The following is a 21,478-nucleotide window of genomic DNA, read 5'->3' as shown; positions in this document are numbered from 1 at the left end:
TATTTATTTATTTTGGATATTGTTTTGGAGGCAGGCTAGTAAATGAAATTGATATATTACAACAGTATGATTTTAAGCTCTGTTTTTTTCCCCAAAAAAACAAAAAAACATGTAAACATTAAGATTAGTGCATGAAACTAATTAACATGGGAAAGTATACATCATTTTCTTCATTTATTAATTTTCTTTATGCAATGACAATAATTCTGGTCATCACTCATTTCAACCCTCAAAATATAATGATATTAATTTTAGCTATACATGAAAAAAAACACAAAAATTAAATCTGAAAACAAGCAGATTTGACATCCAACGAAAAATTTCACCAGATAACATCATCTGAAACTACTGCTGAAAACAAAAACAAAAAAAAGATTGATTGCAACTCACAAAGTGAATTAAGTCTCCTGTGTCACAATCACTATGAATTGAACTTTGAAAACAGTCTTTAACTCTTGAAGAACAATTGGATAATAAGCCTCCATTGGCATTAGATTGAAAAAAAAAAAACACTAGGAAGCTCAAATCTAGGCTATCTAACAATTGTAATTTATTGAGATGATTAATTAATCATGAAGTTTTTGACTCAAGAAGAATTATCAAGGTAGAATGTCTTAAACTATTGCTGCGATGCCAACTCGACAGCATCATCCTGCTCATCAAGTATCATTTCATTTCTGAATAAAACTTTGAGGTAAGGAAGGACCTTTGGTAGAACAGGCAAGTCGGCCACATTAACACTCATCAAGTCGAAAGCGATGCATGTGTTGCGCATGTGTCTCTCATCAAAGACAGGAAATTTGGGGTACCTTTGGCTAAAATGTGTGAGGATCACTCTGTACGCACCAGCAGACGTGCCGACCTTGATAGCTTCTTTTGTTGTACTATGGTTCTTTGCAATTGCTTCATCCTCCAAGTTGTCCTCAAATGTTGCCTGTACCAATAATGACAGTAGGTAAATGTCTTTCTCATTTTTTTTAAGCTCATAAATAAAATAGGTAGAAAATGATGCATTCTCATGAAGAATTCTCAACAAGAATTTTGGGGACAAGTATATGCTAAGCCACTTGAAGCATTTGCAACGACAAAGAAGTAAAAATAACCCACAAGTTGCACAGCATTGTGATCCCTGTAAGGCTTGCTTGATCCCTTTCATGGACCTTAACATGGAACAAAATAACAAATATGTCTGATACAATTACAACTTGTTCTCAGCAAACCTTTATTTGACAGCAAAAAACTAGCATGACATATGTTCATTAAATAGAGTAATGATGTTCAAACAATGGACGGATGCATAGAACTTTTGAAAATATCAGTTATAAGGTGTTCTGACCAATTAGTATCAGGTGGGCTTTGTCAAATCTATCCCCCTCTGGGCCTCTTAAAATAAGTGAGACTAATTGTTACGAACAGTTTCACAAATTTCTAGGGCTTTAACATACACAACCTTTATGGTATACTAAAGAGCCTCGCTAATATTGGATAAGATACAATAACATGAGTTTGAAGATGGCCTAAAAGATGGCAGAGCTGAAAGTCTTCTGATGTTATGGCAATATTGATCACATAATTAACTTTAATATATTAAAGATGGCATAGTAATGCTAAGCCTAAAATTGGTCAAGATATCCATCACATCATAATAAAGCAAACTTTAATATTGTGCCACATTCACCACAAAGTCTAATATGTTTGCTCTTTATTGCTATGTTAATAACATCTAGGCGTTTTTTATCTATCATATGAAAGTCTAAAAGTAAAGTTCAAATTTTAAATAAAATCACAAGAACATAGATCATTTTTTAACCACTCAAATCTTTCGACCCCTTCATATTTTCTTTGAAATGTTAAGCTTTAAAGGGTTAAAGATTTTGTTTGCTGCTCAAGGCTCTATCAATTAAAAATTAAAGCTCATAAATCCAAGCATAGACTGCACACAACAAAGATTACTGTGGGAACCAGATATACAAGAAAATCAATAATTACTAACCTCGTGTATGAGAACTGTTGCATCATGGGATGCATCTATCAACGCTTGGCAAGGCCTGGTATCACCTGAATAGACAAACTTCCAGCCAGGTATACTTTTTCCCATGTTATTTATTCTCACAGCAGCTTTAAGAACAATACCAAATGCATGTGGGCAGTGCACAACAGGTACACTGTATGATGTTTCCAGACCAGCTTCCTTGAGAACATGCTTCAGGTTCATTAGTTGTGGCAGAACTGTGGTGGTATCAACTGGGCTTCCATGTCTCTTCCAAAAGCTTTGCATTTTTCCACTTTGACTAAACAAAGTTGACTTTAATTTTTGGGATCTAGGAAACTCATTTTTCTCACCTACATAATCTTTGTCTGCATATTCAGGTGAACAGTCTTTACCTGAATTACGAACCAAATTAAGAGACTCCAGCGATTCCTCTGTCGTGTGCCTGCAATCTAAAAACTGCACATCAAGATCTTCAAGTCTGGAATAAGCATTCAGAAATTGTTTTAGTGGCCTTGGTCCAATCACAAGCAGGGGTTCATGAGGTACATCCTTTAATAACTGACATCGCAGGGAAAGTACCCTAGCAATACCAGCATGATGATCTGCATGAATGTGGGAAATCCATATGAATTTTAAGCTCTTCACAGCATCATCAGCACCCTTAACACCAAACCTGTACAAACACAACTAAAACTTCAGAAACCCAAGAGAAACAGCAGACGAAGCAAGGTAGTTGAAAGATAACCTTCTCTTCAGCTGTGCCAAAGTTCCTTCACCACAATCCAGAAGTAAACTTCCTCTTGAGAAAAGATTGATAAAAATAGAACTGACATTGCGATATTTGGATGGTTGGGAAGAACCTGTCCCCAGAAGGATGATTTCCATGTCTTCCCTTGATATATTATTCAAACAAGCAGGAACCTCAGAACTATGTTCAACTTTGTTTTCCCAACTCCCCTTAGGACAGCTAAAATCATTTCTAGATGCTGCTGCCATTTGTTCTCCCATATTTTCGCTGGGAACACATGCACTTTCCCTTATCCATGGTTCTTCCACCATATCTATATGATCTTTTGGCAGCGCATCATGATTTTCTTCTAAATTACCATGCCAAAGCTGACTAACATGAGTAGAAATATCAACAATTTCAGGAATTTCTGAAAGAAGCTCATTGACAACCTCTGTAGTTTTAAGCGAGCTTGGGATAGCAGATCTGTCCAACCCCAGCTGAGCATAAGGACGTAAATGGAACTGAAATGTGAAACAAGGAGAAAATACAGATTAAATTTCACATCACTTATTGCTCTAAGAATAAAAGAAAATTTAGAAAACAGAAGCATAAACACAGGAGAAATAAGCACGTTTATGCTCATAATCCTTCCCTCACATGTGAACTCCAACTAGCACTTAAAAGATACTTTTTTTTATAGTGACAAAATTTCCCACTGCTACGATGCAACCAACTTTCTCAGCATGACTAAAGTTTGAATTCAGTTGCTTATGAGTCTTCTGCCAGAGGCAAACTAAAGAATTTGAATTCAATCTCTATACACATTTACCAAGACAATCCCCCACTTTGGAAATCCAAACAGGCACACTACATTTATTTGTTGGAGAAATGCTGGTTTCCCAACTGATCATAAGTCTAGTAATGCGCCTAAAAAGAAAATATAAAATCAAAGATAATATATTCAGACATGATAGAGTCAAAGTGATTGTGAAATTTAGAAATAATTCCCAGTTTTCTGCCTCAGAACTAATTGAATTTGAGCATGTTCAGATGCTTTCTTAAGAAGTGAATAATAGCTTCAAAACATCTTAGGTAGGAAGTAATTTTAGAAAGCTCCCCACATATCAAAGAATAGAAGAATTGATGAATGGATCTAGAATATATCCATTAACATCACTTAGTACTGCAGTGAAGAGCTGGGAATGTTCTAGCATTTAACTTCCAGGAACAGCAGTGGCAACTTTAGCATTCTCAAGTGTGAACTATACCACACAGCAGGTTGCCAAACAGACACACACGAGCAACCTGGAGATAATTTGTTGCATGAAACTTGTTTTAACTGAAATATTATCACATTTGGGTAGAGACTTGATATTATGATTAAATTTAAAGCAACAGTTAACGCCAGAGTGTACAAGCAAACATTTTTGCTATAAGCCTGAACATTGATATCATACCTTCAAAAGATTTTCAGCAGAAATGTTTTCACAGATACTTGATGAAGAGGCCTGAAAGAAAATGCCATGCTCCATAACATACCATAACCAGCAAGGTCAAACAGAAATTGAGCAATTCATTTGTCAATTTACCTCACACGAACCATCCAGTTTCAAAGATTGGCCATTAATATGCAGAGACTGAAGACTTGGTGCAGGGAAGAGCTGAGGGCACAAATAGTTAAGCCGTGATGAAATCCTGGCGCTTGACCTCAGAATAGGGATTTCCACATTTTTCCTGTTACAAAAAATAAGCCTAAAGATGCACCCATTGATGAAAAACAAACATCTTATTTGAAAAATCCCAATAAGTAACAAAGAGAATGAACTTATGAAAATCAAAACTTCACAGAAAGCTGGCTATAATAATCCTAACTTTTATATCCTAAAAAAAGTACAGGGAAGCAGAAAGAGAATAATTTACTAACAGGAATCACATTCTATGTAACATATACAAGTTTACACAATTACACTCTATTCACCTAATTGAACAATATCCAATAATGCATTGGAATTATCTAGTTATTAGGTCCAACTTGCAGCTATCCATCAATCAGGTAATTTTGTAAAAGGATCTTACTGAATTTTGTAGCATTATTACAACAATCCTTGTGAATTCTTTTTCATAACAATGGAAAGTTAATGAACTATGTTGTGTGTACTATTATGCCTACAGTAAATGAAAATCATGCAATTCGAATAAGGAAAGGATTTCAGAACTTCATTCCTTCCAGTTGTGTTTCACTGTTTATTTGACAAAATTCATCACAGCAAATATACAAATAGTTCTACACTTACAAGTACACCAATTTGACTTTGTGAATACTAAAAAAACATAAAATATTTAAGCCTCTAGACTAAGAAAAGAGAAGAAATAAACTTTCCATTGGTATGAAAGAGAGCCATATGAGCAAAGAGAAACTAGCTTTTGCAGGTTCTCCTAAAATAAACTTTTTAATTTTTCTTATATTGAAAGCACTTCCAGCAGGAACTCCGTAAAGATTATTCATAGACAAGCATGTGTTTGACTCTAAATGTTGCAAAGGCACTTCTACATGCAATACAAAACAAACAGCAATTTCCTTTGCTCCTTTATAGCATATATAGATGGTAATGAAGGAGTTGGTTTTGTTCTAACAATAAATTACTGTTTTATGAGGGGAAAAATTCATGAAACTTAAATATGACAACTAATAATTTTCTTGATCACAAAAAATTTGTGAACAAGTAAATAAGATGAGAGAGAGAGAGAGAGAGAGAGAGAGAGATTATCTTACCATCCAGTGAAGGTAACTGGAATGCACATACCTAATGTTTTCATGAAACTTAAATATGACAACTAATAATTTTCTTGATCACAAAAAATTTGTGAACAAGTAAATAAGACGAGAGAGAGAGAGAGAGAGAGATTATCTTACCATCCAGTGAAGGCAACTGGAATGCACATACCTAATGTTTTCACAAAGTACTAGTAAATCATATCAGGAAGGCATAAAAACTTCTTTTGCAAACTGAAATAGACAAGCACATTCCAAAGAAGCAACCATCATACAAGCAGGATATCCGAAAAAAGGAACTGCTGATGTTAAATAATATTTTAGAGAACAGAACAAGGATAAATAATATGTAACAAACCTCACATTTCATGTCCTGCCATGATGTGTTGCGCATGGGCAAACCTTTCCATCCATTTCTGGTACTCTAACCTCTTTGTTACAGAAGCTGGACCCAAGTGAATTATACAATTAACAGTTTTTGTACACTCTCTTTGCTGGTCAACAGAATCCACGTAATAGCATTTAAGAGATTCTGCAGACAAAAGATCTGGAATATGAACCCCACTAGGGCAGTCCACAAGGAGTATAATAGGGCCAGGTGATGAAGGACCAAGAACATCACTTGGATGAACCTGGACAATGTTAAAAAAAAATGAAAATATCATCAAGTTGTCTACTGGGTGCAAATAAGGAATACCTTTGTCACCTAGACAACGGTGCTTTGCACAACCCAAAGCAATAAGGGTAATTATACAATAGTATATGATACACTGCTACATGGCAAAAGAAGACGTGGCAAAAGGTAACTATGAGAAACCAAAATAATCAAGATGGTGCAACTAATAGGCATATCAGCCCATATTATGCAAATAAATCACCAACAAAATTAAGAAAAAAAAAGTGTGAGATAAATAAGTTTCTATAGAAATGAAAGCTTCCAACAGATCAGAGCTCCCAACTTACATACCATAATGTTAAGACGGTCAGACATAACTGAATTCCCCAATTGCAATTCTCGGTACTTTGGTCCAGGTTTCAACCCAAGGGATGCAGCTTTATCAGGATCAAACTTTCCCTTGATTTCAGGTAATTCACAGGCATATAGTACAGCAATATCACCAGGCTTTAAGGGTGATTCCTTTTTAATAAGGATGTTGTCTGAACATTGGACAAGAGGATCATGTATTTGATCTGTGTTATGTTCTCTAGCCAAAGAAGTCAAAAGTGATACATTGGACTCATTCATGACATCTGTCAATTTTCCACTATTACGTGGCCTTAACAAAATAGCTGATATCCGAACCACCTCATCATCAATAAGAACAATAGGATCTGTATGCTTTCCAGCTTCAGAATTTGAAAATGTCGTATGATCACTATTTTCCATTGCTCCAAAGCTATGTGTGTGAACCATAGCAGCATTGGGAATGAATGATTTCATTGCGTCAACCAAATAATTAAGATCAGATGGACCCCATATGTTAACCTATAAGGACAGGCAAGACAACAGCCAGAGTGTATGAGAACTAGTTTTCACTGGACCACTCAGAAAGGGTGTAAAGATCAAATGTCCACTTACTGACATTCCCTCCTCCCCCATGCCCGCTAAGCTCAGTAGAAGACCTGTAATAACAAATGGGCTTTATGGACAAGTTTCTCAATTATTAACCAAAAGTACTAACATTGCCCTTTGTATGGTCAATCAGAATAATGAAACATTGTTTGAATTACTATCATTGCTTCATTTATGCGTATGCATGGGGTGCACAGTGAAAATGGAAATTCAAACAGAAATAATGCATATACCTGGAAGTCCACCAGCTGTTTCGGAACAAACACGAGTAAGAAACATGTGATCAATCTGGATATAAATGATAGATCAATCAAGATATGTTCAAATCATATTCTCTCTGCTAAAATTCTAAAAAATGATGATTGTAACACACAAACATACGCACACACGCAATTAAGCGCTAAACTTTCACGGTAGTTAAGAAGCAACTTTTTTATCTGAAAAACCATAAAGTCAAGGAGGTCCAAGAAACAAAGTGATGATAGTAAAGGAATAAAACTGGGCCGATGTATGATTAAGGCAGGGAACGATACATTAATGTGCAACAAAGAGAAAGTGGCTTAGTTTCCAAATAGAATACCTTAGATAACTTAATTTTGTGTTCAGTACAGAAGCGCTGCAATCCCTGAAGCAAGAAGAAGAACTCATTCAGCGAGGTTGCATTTAGGCAGAGGAAAAAGGTGAGCAGCCCACTTAATCAGCAATGCATATGCTGAAGTTCAAAATAAATTGAAAGAGCATCCACAATTCATGATATAAATTGTGCCATAGCTCACCAGAATGGATATGAAACTGTTTACTCAGAAATTAAAAACAGGCAGATCAATGTTTGTTCGAAACAATTAGGTGAATGGAAAAACCGTACCTCTCCTGTATTAAATATAAATCTTTGCTTGTCAAAGAAGAGCAAAACTGATGGTGAAGTATCTTGCGTGTCCATTCCGGTCCCCAAAATCTGCATAAAAAAAGGTAGTTGAAACAAATCAGACACAATTCCAAGGAGCTACGGATTACACGATTATTAAACAATAACAAAGAAACTCATACATGAACTCGTTCCTCGAAAAATGCGTGAAAATTTATACTTGAAATTCAAATTTACTAGTGTACATCATGGAAGTGAAAAAAAAAAAGTATAAATACAATTCTCCCAATATGAAGAACAAAGGCTAAAAAAAAAGACTTTGAAACAACGCAAAATCCAAGAAAACCAAGCAATGTCTCAAAGCAGCTACAGCATTCAAAAGCCACAAACCAAAATCCAAATTTTACAGAAGACAAAGCACACACACACAAGACACATCCTGAAAACCCAATAGCTCCTCACCTGGACATAACAAATGGTGCTGACGGGGTTGAGCTTCCTCATCTTAAGCTGAAGGGTCTTAGGCTTGCCGCTCTTGTCCCTCCCTTCAGCCCGTCTCTTATTAAACCCAAACTCCTTCTCCATCTCAACCTTCTTCTCCCTCAGAGTACCACTCCCGCCGCTACTCCTCCTCTGCGGGAAAATCCAGCCTCCACGGCCACCACCCCCGCCGCTTCTGCTTCGATGAGGCTTTCTGCAGGCGAGAACAGTGAAAGGGGAGTAGGGTTTCAACAAAGATCTAGGTTTATCAAGGAAGATGGTGGAAGTGAAGGAGGATTTGAAGAGAGGGTTGGAAGAGAGGAAACGAAGACTGGAGATTTGGGACATCGTCGATGCTCAATGAGAGCTTATGGGTTTTGAGAGGGTTTAGACTTGGACCAGGATGATGTTGTGTTCTGCTGATCAGGTGGGCCCAAGTATATGGATTGGATTAGGGGGTTGTATTAGATGAGTATTATAAATTAATCAGGATTAGATCATTGTTTTGTTTTAGGAAGCTAAATGTTAGTACCACTCAATAAATATTTATATATGTTTATTTAGTTTGATTATTAATAAATAAAATGAATTTTTATATTTAAACAATATTTGAGGTGAGATTAATTAAAATAAATCAAACCAATGTTTGATTATTAAATATGTATGAATAAATCAAATTTTTAACAACATTTCATAATTTTTTAGTTAAAAAAAAACACACACACACAATCACACGCATTAAAACCCAGACAAAAGTACTAACAAAATACAACATCTGTTGGATCAACGGAATGAAAAGTGAAAACATAAATTTTACTTCAGAACAAGAATAAAATATATCAATCATATTACCGGAAAAAGATTTCAATTGCTCAATAAACAAGAGGGCACTATACAAAATCATATATTGTGAATGCTGTTACATATGATATAATACAACACCCCACACATTCTTATTCACAAGTGAATCATAAACAATTTTCACTATGGAAGAGAACAAATTTAACTTTGTCACCCAGTGACGAGCATCGCGGAGATAAAACAAAAAGAATTCGATAACATTCAGTCAGAAATAAAAATTCCGACAAAAGAATACTGGATACTTCGCAAATAATTTGAAACTCACCTTTACAGTTAAAACTCTGAGGAGGGCAAACACGACGATCTACACCAAATATCAACACATCTCTGACTGTCATGGCAAAGAACAAAGAGCAATGATAATGCTGGTGCTGTCGAAGAAATTGTGCTGGTTTTGAAGCCAGGCATGACAAGTCAGATCCTAATCAAGAGTCCTCACTGTGATTTTCCATGTTCCATTATTTTTTTTTATCTTTGATTATCGTAACTAGTTTAAAAAATCGAAGAAAGACCAATGAATTAAAGTGATGACCAATCAGTGAAAGCTTCAGTGGAACTCCTCCGCGAAAATCGCGCAAAGCATTTTTCTGTGCTCCTTCATCATGAGTAGACGAGAAGTTTTACCAATTTTCAAGCCATTCTGGAGTATTGAGCTCATCTCCATCTAGAGCAGAGGATGCAGGCAATACGATGTCTTCTGCGTGATTTTCAAGGTACAAATCTATTCGAGAAGTGATCTCCTGAGGAACGGGAAAGGTACCATTGTAAATTCCATTCCAATCAAAACCAGAAAACCATGAATGATTCTTGATGGCATCAGAGCCCTGGGTTCCAAGTCTGGCAGCTTCGTCAACTTCAAGTAACTGTTGAAACATCAAAAACGTTCATTTGGCTTTTACGAAGAGGCAAAGCCTTCATCTGATTAAACTTATATCTAAAACTTTATTTATATGGTGAGAAACCAAATGGCAAAAGCACAAAAACTGAAAAGAAAATGAATGCCAACCTTGGTGATGAGGTCAACTGCTTCCATGCTGAATGTCTGGGGAAGAGTTAGTTGTCCTTTGGCAATCTTGGCAAATGTCTCTAGCTCACTTTCTCTCCATGATCCAAAAGGCATTTCAGCCTGGAGCATGAAATATATCAAAACCCCCAGCGCCCACCTGAAAACTTAAGCATGGGAGACATGAATACTAGAGGAATTGAGCGCATAACTTAATACAATAGATACGATATCTACTAGCATATTGGTGTTTGCATCTAAATACAAGGTTTTTGCACCATCCATGACCAGTGGTGGTTTGAGGAACAAAGAATTGAAATTTCCTTCTCTAACAGCATCTGAATCATGTCGATTGAGGCATGAAAGAAATGAAATTATCTGAAATGGGCCTACTAAGCTGCTTTCAGACAAGTCAATTTCAGATTCTTGTCAATTTTTCAATTAACTTCAAGGAAGAAAACCCACTGAACTTTGTTTTTCATATAATCATTTAATCAATACCAAAAGTACAGTGATTGCCATAGTTTATTCAAATCATGTAAATAATATAATCTACATAAAGTGAAGATGCAATTATTTTGCACTGGTGAAATTTAATTGCTTCCAACCTTCTTGGCAGCATTCACCATCTTTATAATAACTTTTTCTGAATGATTTGTAAGATCTGTTGCCATTGTTATGAATTTACATGAACTTCAGCAAGTGCTGAATATGAAATTTGTACCCATAACATGCAAATTAAAATGAATATACTCAGTAGTAATATAGTGAAAAAAAGGCACTAGAAAGCCTAATGTGCTCTTTCTATTCTTGTTCTGCATCATAATTGATAGACATTGAAATCTATGTGAACCAAGAATCAAGAAAGAGCAATTTTAGAGACCATGCTTTTAATAATCTCATAGAAGAGTAGAAAATTCTCTAGTCATTTATACATGTGAACTAGAATGTGATCTTAAGCTTTGAAGACAAAAGCAACTTTACCAGTCTGCAGCAAATCCATGTCCTTTTCCCTGCACTACCTCTGGTGCTAATGAATCTGCCATACCGCGTATGGTAAATGCTCTTTCACTATTTAGCTTCTTCGCAAATCTGAAATCTATAATCTGAACAAGACAATGTATCTGCTAAGAGGCATGGGAAATGCTATTTCTACAAAATAAAAAATATGTATATTTTCTGCGAAACAACATATATTATGATTGGTTAAGAGAATAATATATTAATGCAGAAACTCACTTGCAGACAACCTCTTTGGTCAAGCATAAGAACATCTGGCGAAACTCCTCTATATAGGATAGCATCCTGAATTTAAACAGTATGACAATCAGCCCATACAAAATTTTATTTGGCGATGAAAATATACAAAAGTAATATAGAAGAGAAAAATAAATCATGCAAAAGCTTTCTACAGAATAAGAAATCCGACCTTGTGCAGTTGCTCTAGAGCAACAACAACAGATGCAGCATAAAATTGTGCAGATGATTCATCGAGAGGTTTATGAAGTATACTTGCCAATGGACAAGTAAGACAACTGTTGAGCAATATGCCAACATATGATTGATCAGCACAAGTACAAAGTACTTGTGGCACACATGGTGATGGGTTCAAACTTCTCATTAGATCTTTCTCCTTCAAGACCTGTGATTGCTTTCCAAGTTGCTTGATTATCTTTTTGGAGAATCTTTTCAAACTTAGCATGTTCTCTGAAAAACAACCAGGACAGAAACCAAACAACAATCATATGAGCATATATGTTATCATATTTTGATTAAATGAATAAATGCATCGAAATATTAGCATTTTTCAATCAAAATAAAATGTAAATTCATATTATGCTTATTGCTTTAGTTGAGCACAATAGAAAAACCAACCTGAACCTTTCAAAAGCACAAGGCCTACTTCACACCAGTCAGTTGCATATATGCATGTTCTCCATTCCTGGATAGTATTAAGTTGGCAATTAAGAAAAATCTTGTAAATACCTTTCTAAACTAAAACAGTGAATAAAAACATGTTGCTTAGTTTTTTTTTCCTTTTTTCTGAAAAAATAAGCAATTATATCGGTTCGAGACATCAGGTCATACAAAAGCACTGTCAGCATAAGTACTATGTAGCTATTAAGGTCATACCAAATCAGAATATTTAATTTTTGTCAATTTTGCGGCATCAACTTCTGGTGTGGGCTCCTTGATAGACCTTATAGAATCTTTTAACCTAGAAAATAATAGCATACTTAAGAACAATAGCATAATGGTGACAAATAGATTCTTCATTTGCTAAAACACAAGGTACCTCTGCTCATCCTGCAGCAATTTTGCTAAAGGCCCAACTGCTGAATCAAATTTCTCCTTTGTAATAACTGCACAAACAGCATGACCTATAGCAACTGCAGCTACAGAATTAATACTCTCACCAAGAAGAGCCCATTCTCCAAAATGGTCACCTTCCCTCATTTCTACTACACATTCACTTTTGTCCTCAGTGTGAATTTCCTGCCCAAGATTAAGGGAAACTAGGCTGCTAGTGTTGGACCTCAATAGGTCAACATTGACTGTCAGTCTCACCAGACCTTTTTGGATGATATACAAAGCAGACAGTGGCTCGTCCTGCGCACCAATGACATTAAGCAATCATAGAACACCAAGAAGTAAACAGGAGATAGGTTGCATAGAGAAACTACAAGGAGAAATGAGATAGGCATGAATATATATATATATATACTTGAAAAAAGTGATGGAAATTATGCACACTTTCTTGGTTATGCATGCCTACATCATGATAAACTGCAGATGTTTTAAAACCAAAGGATATTGAATAATGGATTCCCAAAAGAACAAAGGCAGAAAAAAAAAGTAGCATTTCCACCTGTTAGAAGAAGAAAATTGTTTACTGTCACTACTGAAGAAAGTAATCTAAGTCTATTTCTGAACTTAAAGCAAACCTTATTGATAATATGTTGCCCATCAGAGAAAGAAATTTCCACAAGTGAATCAGCAATTTGGCTTAGCTGTAAAATGGTCAGCCTTGAAAAAAGCTCCACTGATCTGAGAAGCTTCAATGATGATATGTTAGAAAATTCTGACATAAGGACTCCTCGAAAATCTTCTCTTTTTAAAGCCCAAAGTGTTCCAGAAGTCACTGCACGAACAGATGCCTGAAGAGGCTTATTATACCTGCTTATAAAAATCAGTGAACATCAAGCAATAGAATCAGAAGTACTAGCTACTCAGTCAGCAACTAGCCACAAGATGAATGAGCAAAGAAGTTAAATGTTAAGAAGATGGAGATGGAGAAGGATTCATGTTTCTTTAACTAAAATAGCTAGAGGAAATTTGATGGGCTAATGGAAAACCCCTTGTGATTAGTGAATTTAACAAATAGGGGCCTTTTCAGTATCTTGTGAGAATTTGATATCAAATCCTTCTTCGCATCCTCTTGCAACCAGAGAAAGGAAAACAAAATTCTCTCAATTCTACTTTCTCTCATTTCAAGCAACAATCCACGGTTCTGTTCTATTCTATGAGGTCATATCGTACTAGAATTAATATATCTGCTCATGTGGGTGTGTTAATATTCAGCTCAATTTAATATCCTGGAAACAAAAAAATTTGCAAACTATATTATAAAAAATTTACTGCAAAACTGTCACAAGTATGCCCTGGTTGACTAACAAACTTAAACTGAAATTAAATTCTTTCAAGACACAAGATATCACTATTCAGAAGATATAGAAGAAACAAGAAAGGTCCATCATACAAGTTAAGTGCATACACTATTCAGAAGATATAGAAGAAACAAGAAAGGTCCATCATACAAGTTAAGTGCATACAAAACATGCAGCATCCATGATAAACTATGATAAGTTAAAACAGCATGTCTTACATTAAAGCTAGCTCCCCAAAGGATGATAACTTGTCAGCTGTATATCGGTGCAAAACCTTAATTTCCACTTCCTTCCCACCCTCTTCCTGCATTCATGTACCTTGTTATTTTGTTCAGCTTTGAATCTTAATATAATTCTGAACTGAAAAACGTATATGTATAAAACACCTTAGTAGATGCTTGACAAAATAAATAGGAAAATAACTACACACTCTTTTTAAGATATATCAAACTCCATGCCTAGGTTATGGATTCTTAACTTCAAAATATTTGTTAGATCTAGTTTATGAACACAATAATATGAAAATGAACAAAAAAATGCATCTATTTTATTTAGTTTTGATTTGTGACTTGCATTCTTAAGCAACTGTTGCAAAGTAGACCAATTTTCATGCAGAAATTATTACCAAGCCAGATCATTGTAGACTAGCAATCTTGGTGTGGATTTAAAGGAAGTGACAGACAAGGTTCATCTTGTTGGCAAAATAAGCCAACTGAGATGACTTATGTGGTTATAAAAACATATAGAATGAAAGTTTATCTCTTTGTAGTCGCTCACATTACTCTTCTATCTGCCAGCCATCCAGCATCTAGATTAGCTCGTCCAATACTAGAAAGCATGCAACCAAAATTTTACGATTTTGACAATCAAATCTCAATGCCTCCACGTTGGAAGTTATATGCTTCCGTCTAGCATTCCTAGAGCCCTACTGAAGCCACAACTAAATGTCTAGCCAGACAAAAAATGTTTGCGAAGTTCTAACAAGCCAAAAAATCTTCTACAACTCACAAAGCACCTTTCCTGGGACACTAGATTTGCAGCTCGGGCTCAAATTAATGAGAATGGAATTTGAACCAGAAACACAATTTCTGGTTCATTATAGTCAACTAGAATACAGCATCTTATCAAAAGAAACTGAACTCAAAATATATCTTGTGTTATAGCATCTGATATAACAGGTAACAATAAAATGATATGAGAAGGTTTTGATAAGCAGACACAATTGACTCAGCAGGTCCCAAGGAAACTAACATATATGTGCATGACATTAGTCGAAGGTTCCACAAATTGTCACTATCCTACAATGAAGGCATCCAGTGAAGGAAGGAAACCAGAAGCCAGCAAACAATGGATTGACCTGTGAGTTATGCTTGATCACTATAATTATAAGTCCAGAAGATGCACCCAATATAATAGCCAAAAAGAGTTGGGCATTCCATCAAAAGAAACTTAAGTGGAACCCCATATATACAAGTATACAGTGAAAAATGCTGAGATTAAGCCAAAAATGTTTATAGGGCACCTGAGTAGCTAAGACTTCAAATTCACCACTTCCAACAACATAGAAGCAGTCTCCTTCTCCTCCCTGCATCATGGGAATACCATCTCTATTTAGGGAGTCCAGTAAATGACCTATTGAGGAACCAAATCTATATTGTATAGTTTAGGATAATAACTAACTCTGATAATTGAATGAAACCATTCTAACAACCTGCTGCACAACTACATCCCCAGGCCTGAATTCAACTCTTTGCATGCAATCCAATAAAACATGGCATTGAGAATCTGTAAGTCTTCTGAAAAGAAAATGATCATGCAATGCCCGCTCAATATGTGCCTGGAGATGAAGAACCATAACAAAAAATCACTTAATTGGACAACATAAAGTTACAAATAACCTAATGAGAACTGAGAAGTTTGACATGCAGTTAAATTTTGCACTGCAGAACAGTTGAAAAAATGATTTACTTCTTCTTCCCATGTCTTTCTATGTGAAGGAGAGGGAGGAACCCAAGCACGGCCATTTTCAAGGGAGCTCTCAATGGCTTTAAGCCGTGCCCGTGACAAATCCTGCCTTGCTCGATTGCTCTTTGAGTTCCAGCTAACAGCAGAAGGGGACTCTGATCCTGTTAACTCAATAACTTGATTCAATGGTCTTGTTGGCACAGAAGGAGAATTATGAACATGGTTTGCCTGGTAAGATAAGATTAAATATTACATTGTCCAAGTAAGGCTAACTTTATATCACATAGAAGGGTATGACCAGCCAAAAAAAAAAAAACAAATAGCAACAGGGAAACTCATACATCTGTTAACCCGTTAATATGCACAACTATGATGGTAATGTCATCTGTACGAGTTTCATATTGTAGCCAAAGTCGATATGATTCAGCAACAACCGCAGCACAGGCATCACGAGGATCCTTGAATTTGTCAACCTGAAAAAAGTAAAAAGGGATCATGCACACTAACTTACAAGTTCAATATATATATATATATATAGTCAGTTATACCATATAAACCAGAGCAGTATGAAGCCAGCTACAAACTGTTGACCAGATCCCATAAAACAATCCTCTAGTTATCAGTGGTCAAATCAGTTAAATGTTTTCCACATCTCAGACATATATTCCTAAAAAGTAAAAGTGACCAATAGGACATTTCTCTAAAAGATGGCTCACATTGTCCATGTGAGTTTGTTTATTCTTAATATATTCAGTGATTGGTATTGGATTGCACCTATGCATAAACACAACATATATAGAAGGTTTCAGAGAAAAAAGAAATATAATGTATGTTTAAAAACAATGAGATTTCTAATTACAGTATTACCGCATGTATCCTGCTTCAAAAATGGAGTTCTGCCCTAGCTAGAAAAAGATCTTTTACGATGTATGACAAATCGTACAGCCAAAAACTACAACAATATCAGTTACACTGTAAGTTTAAAGATAATGAGTACCAGTAAGCCAACACAAATTGGTGAAGGGTATATGCAAACAGATGTTGATATGCATTTAGTTGGGGATAAAAGCAAAAGATTAAGGGAATCTTATTTTAAACATTTGGTTGGAGGGGAAATTTTAATTTGAGTTGACCAAAGCTTGACTTAATCAATACTAATAAAAATTAAATATGTTAAGATTAACAATTTACTGTTCTAAATAGTAATGAGTGTTTATTAATATTAATAATTTATTTAAATTAATTTATTAAATATATTTATTTAAATAATTAGATCTCTTTAAAAATAGGTTTATAAGATGTTCGAAAATGTTTAAAATAATTTTAGTCAAAGTAAACCACCAAGAAAAGAAAATGTTTGGACAGACTGCAACAAAGAATAAAGAATGTGACAATAAAACACACACATTAGTTAGTAGAGCATATTTGGCTGATCAATCTCTTCATGAAGTAGTAACAGGGACAAGATCCTAGATGGCTTGCCTTCTTTTTAGAGTGATAGTGGATGACACTAATTGCGCTCATCATAATCTTCCTTGGCTCATACTATTTGCATTGGATATAAGTTGCATTTATTAAATCAGAGTAAGTAAATGTTAAATTGAAGTTATACGTGAAAATCGTTACATTATGCCAAGGCATGGGGCATTGAACCACATCAAAAAATTAAGAAGAATGGCACAAAATCATTCACTTACTGTGAGATGAATAACTAAGTGAAAACATAAGTCATCAACTTCCTCTGAAGAAGCATAAGCAAATAAAAAAAATCATGTTGTTCCAAAAATGCCAATCCTGAATATAAAGAATGAGAAGTAACTTATTCAGCCATACAATGTTTAAATGTTTATTCAGTGGATAGAGTTTTCTCCAAACTTGTACAGCATACTATTGAACTCCAACAATACCTCAAACATTAGGCAAGTGATTGGCGCATGGCTATCTAGTTTGGTCCAATGAGGTTGAATCTATCACTACTGGGGGATGCTAGACTCAATTAAACCTAGATTTGCCACAGATCATGTACTTTTTTGCTTGGAGCCAGTTTTGGTCTAATGGAACTATTATGGCCCTAATTGAGCCCAATCTAGCCAAATTGGTACTGAGTTTCTTCAAGTGTACCTGAAATCAGCCAACTGAACTATCTTAAGCCTAACTAGACTCTAATTTGGCCAAGAGAGAAACTTACTCAATGTTTTGGATTGATCATAACTGCGATTGAAATGTTCAGGCAAATTCTAGCACCATCAGATAAATGACAACTGAAAATATGGTTAACCAAACAGTAATGTAAAGGAAAATCCCAAAATGTATTGGATATTGTTCCCTAAAAAATGTCAAGCACATGGAGACAACTGAGCCATACCAGGGCATAGTTGGCATTCAAATAAAAGTCCCCATTATTATGTAAAACCATACCTTACTTTCATTTGGATACTAATTCTACTTTGCTTCAATAAAGCTGCTATAGATCCTCATTCTAAGCTACAATCGATAAAGAGCCAGAAGCTATATAGTTTGTGCTGTTTTCATACAATCTGCCTGTCATACTCCATTCAGACGTGACAGTAAATTAGAAACATAACATTGTTCTTTATCTCTTGCGTGCTTTATTAGGAATATTCTCTTCCATCCAGAGCATATGCTTAACCAACTCATATATGCACTAGACAAGTTATACTATTGTGTTCATGGACCACTGACAGAAAGCAGAAGAATTTTTGCGGGCTACTCATATATAAGCTTTTTTTTAATCCCAGAAGCATGGGCAACTATCATCTGACTCCCCATATCATATGAGTACTATACAAGTTAGCAAGCACACATTAGTCATTAGAGTTTGGCCTCAGGAATTCTATTGGAGGCGATATATATATATATATATATATATATGCTAGATTATGGAAAAATGTCCCAGAAGATTTAAAACTAAATCCAATCCAACCAATCAGTGGGCATGCTAGGAATGTTAGTTTACGCATAAGCTCTATGCAGGTGATTCCATCAGTTTCAATATATTCAACAATGTTATTTTTTCTCTGCCATTATTTAATCTAAATATTTAGTCCAATTGCATTAATAAGGTCATCTATAATATCTTCATAGCAAGCCCATCATGACCAAATATTTTGCAAGGATGAAAGAAACAAAAATAACAATAAAAATAAATAAATAAATAAAAGAATCCATTGTGACGAATAAAGTTAAAAAAGCATTCCTTACCATGTCAACAACAGCTTGGCTGGACATAAACTCAAATACCCCATCACTAGCAATCACAAAAAATGTATGATTTGAAGTAAGATCCATAACAAAAATTTCAGGGCTTGGAACAACTCCAATAGATTCAGCGATTGAATCACCAATGCTCCGTGTGAATGCTGTACCTGGATACATCCCATTCTGAACCCATAATCGTGGAGGGTCTCCATCTTCACCTTCTTCAGTACCCCAACATTGCACATCTGGGTTCTTCAGTCCCTCTATTTGATCTAAGGTCAACACTCTAGCTCCACACTGCTTGACTCTTTCAAGCTCATCACTTCGAAAAGGAGTCTGATCAATAGAGAGGTCCACAGCCACAACCTCCTTCCCTCTCCTTTCCGCAATAACAGCCCTTGAATCACCTGTATTAGCAACATAAATTGTTCTGCCTCGAACCAATATAGTTATTGCAGTGGTCCCACTCATACTGTCATCCAATGTATCATCATGCAGCTGCGTATTTGTAGCTAAAAATGCAGCATGACAAGCCTCAACTGCATCCTCATGAAACCGGCTATTTTTAAGTAAGTTTTCACAAAGCTTCTGCTTCACAAACTGCGAACACTGTGCCCCATACTCTCCATGCCCATCAAACACACCAAAGAAATGATCATCTGGGCTTGTCCCAAATGGCGTGTGTATACAAAAACTATCTTGATTGGGCTTATCCAGCGACTCTGGGTAGTACCCTCTCTGTGAAAGGAATGAGTACCTTAATTCATAGTTTCCCAAGTGAACCCTAACTGCACGTGATCCCTCAGGAGGAAGAAACTGTGCTGAAACCCTTGAAAGCCGAGTTATCCCTGCATCAGAGTCCCTTGTTCCACCCAAATTGTGCAGCTGATCATCAGCTTCTCCTGCCAACCCATCTGAAGAATCAGGAGAAAGGCCGACATCTACATTTGCAGTTGCTCTAGTTTCCTTCACCCTAAATTCTCTTGGGGAGTTAGCCACATGGCCAATACAGCCCTTTGAATATAAGCACCCCATCAGTCAAGCAACAATCAGAGCAACAACCACATGAGGATATCTCCACTTGGATAATCTTTACAGTAACTCCTCAGTATGTACTTGAAAAACTCAAATCCAATCAATATGCACCCAATTAGACTTATCTTGATGCACTCTTAAATCCCAAAATTGTCATCAGAATTTCTAAAATTTCAGATATATCTCACAGAATTCAGGACTGGAACATCAAGCCAACAAATTGCTGTCTTTTTTTTTTCTTTTAATCACCATTACGCAAAACAAAGCCTCAGTATGCCAATCATCCAACTCTTTATCACCAGATCAGATCCCATTAAATTCAACTGCTTAAAAAGAAAAAAGAACAAACGAAAAATTCAATTCACACTCAATTGCAATTAACCCACAAATTCAAGCAAGAGAACATACCACATTTGATCAACTCCAATTAAAACGGCAAAAATCATAAACATCTTCACCATGCTCAAATTTCCAAAGACATCCCGCTATCCAACCTCCACTCATAAACCCCCAGAAAATCCCAGACATTCCCTTCAAAAACCTAAAAATTCATCCAAAAAAAAAAAAACCAAAGAAAAAACAGAAATTTTCTCAGTAATTCTCCCAAAAACCAATCATATTTCCCGTACGGCGACAACCAAATTGGAATTGAGTACAGTGACAAAAATGAGCCGCCAAAGGATGAAAAGACATAGAAATCAGAGACAAAGAGAGATATAGAGAGAGAGAGAGGGGGAATGAAGAAAAATAGGGTACCCTGAGAGAGGAAAAGGGAGAAGGGAGTGGATTAAAGCGCAGCAAGAGCAGGAGCAAGGAGCGAGATTTGGTACTCTGGCCGAGAGAAAGAAAGAAAGAAAGAACGAACGAAGGAATGAAGGCTGGGAATTCAACAGTTGGCGCTAAAATGCGCCAGCTTTCGTGCTTTTTTTTTTTCTTACTTTGTTTCCATGTGTGAGTGTGTGTGAGCACCGCCGCTTCTGATCCTCACATGCTGGACTGGGTCCCACCCTTATCTTGTCAGCGCTGTTATGCACCTGCATCGCACGTGAGCAGCAACCGTCATCATTAATTAATTTATTTATTTATTAATTATTATTATTATTATTATCATTATCGTAATTATATATTTCATGTAAGTGCATAATGAATGTTTTCACAGCCCTTGAATATCAACATTGTTGGTTTTAAAAGGTTTAATTACTGTACTTTTTGTCTTTTTAGTCCTTGCAATATTTTTAGATATAATTAAGTTTCCTTATATTTAGTCGAATTAAATCATTTTAGTCCGCTATGTAGATAGGTAAGTGTAAATT

General features: G+C 35.7%; 2 protein-coding genes across 5 annotated transcripts; both read right to left on the bottom strand.

Moving 5' to 3' along the window:
• Window positions 1-352: 352 nt before the first annotated feature.
• LOC120261429 (tRNase Z TRZ3, mitochondrial-like) lies at window positions 353-8,788 on the bottom strand. Of its 2 annotated transcripts, XM_039269315.1 has the most exons (12): window positions 8,397-8,788; window positions 7,935-8,024; window positions 7,650-7,694; window positions 7,303-7,357; window positions 7,076-7,119; window positions 6,464-6,982; window positions 5,860-6,128; window positions 4,313-4,457; window positions 4,181-4,231; window positions 2,739-3,244; window positions 1,994-2,666; window positions 353-934 (listed from the first exon to the last, which is right to left on the bottom strand). In XM_039269315.1, exons 1-12 carry the CDS (start codon window positions 8,760-8,762, stop codon window positions 620-622), a joined length of 3,078 nt encoding a protein of 1,025 aa, XP_039125249.1. In that variant the 5' UTR covers window positions 8,763-8,788; the 3' UTR covers window positions 353-619. The 2 variants fall into 2 exon arrangements, with proteins under 2 accessions (XP_039125249.1, XP_039125250.1); XM_039269316.1 differs by lacking the exons at window positions 7,303-7,357; window positions 7,935-8,024; window positions 8,397-8,788 and having other exon boundaries at window positions 7,650-7,692.
• Window positions 8,789-9,262: 474 nt separating this feature from the next.
• LOC120260384 (protein phosphatase 2C and cyclic nucleotide-binding/kinase domain-containing protein) lies at window positions 9,263-21,100 on the bottom strand. 3 transcript variants are annotated; one of them, XM_039267855.1, is made up of 17 exons: window positions 20,922-21,095; window positions 20,574-20,706; window positions 19,134-20,488; window positions 16,253-16,384; window positions 15,915-16,139; window positions 15,658-15,783; window positions 15,469-15,531; window positions 14,165-14,250; window positions 13,224-13,455; window positions 12,575-12,888; window positions 12,412-12,496; window positions 12,154-12,220; window positions 11,708-11,985; window positions 11,518-11,583; window positions 11,263-11,384; window positions 10,282-10,438; window positions 9,263-10,138 (listed from the first exon to the last, which is right to left on the bottom strand). In XM_039267855.1, exons 3-17 carry the CDS (start codon window positions 20,163-20,165, stop codon window positions 9,896-9,898), a joined length of 3,228 nt encoding a protein of 1,075 aa, XP_039123789.1. In that variant the 5' UTR covers window positions 20,166-20,488; window positions 20,574-20,706; window positions 20,922-21,095; the 3' UTR covers window positions 9,263-9,895. The 3 variants fall into 3 exon arrangements, 2 of the variants coding, with proteins under 2 accessions (XP_039123789.1, XP_039123788.1); XM_039267854.1 differs by having other exon boundaries at window positions 9,896-10,138; window positions 19,134-20,491; XR_005536387.1 differs by lacking the exons at window positions 9,263-10,138; window positions 10,282-10,438; window positions 11,263-11,384; ... (3 more) ...; window positions 12,412-12,496; window positions 12,575-12,888 and having other exon boundaries at window positions 13,401-13,455; window positions 15,627-15,783; window positions 20,922-21,100.
• Window positions 21,101-21,478: the final 378 nt, after the last annotated feature.

This window comes from Dioscorea cayenensis, chromosome 5 (genome assembly GCF_009730915.1).
Source record: "Dioscorea cayenensis subsp. rotundata cultivar TDr96_F1 chromosome 5, TDr96_F1_v2_PseudoChromosome.rev07_lg8_w22 25.fasta, whole genome shotgun sequence".
Classification (NCBI taxonomy): Eukaryota; Viridiplantae; Streptophyta; class Magnoliopsida; order Dioscoreales; family Dioscoreaceae; genus Dioscorea; species Dioscorea cayenensis.
This window is presented reverse-complemented; position numbering and strand designations above follow the sequence as displayed.

Bases quoted from the DNA above. Each gene is read 5' to 3' on its own strand.
- LOC120260384 (XM_039267855.1), bottom strand. From the start codon at position 20,165: ATGGGGTGCTTATATTCAAAGGGCTGTATTGGCCATGTGGCTAACTCC. The intron at 15,532-15,657 runs GTTGTTAGAATG...CCCATGATGCAG, and splicing joins GGGATGTAGTTGTGCAGCAG to GGAGGAGAAGGAGACTGCTT. The intron at 12,497-12,574 runs GTACCTTGTGTT...ATTATTTTCTAG, and splicing joins TTGCTGCAGGATGAGCAGAG to GTTAAAAGATTCTATAAGGT.
- LOC120261429 (XM_039269315.1), bottom strand. From the start codon at position 8,762: ATGTCCCAAATCTCCAGTCTTCGTTTCCTCTCTTCCAACCCTCTCTTC. The intron at 7,358-7,649 runs GTATTCTATTTG...ATTTATATCCAG, and splicing joins ACAAAATTAAGTTATCTAAG to ATTGATCACATGTTTCTTAC. The intron at 2,667-2,738 runs GTTATCTTTCAA...GTGTTTGTACAG, and splicing joins TTGGCACAGCTGAAGAGAAG to GTTTGGTGTTAAGGGTGCTG.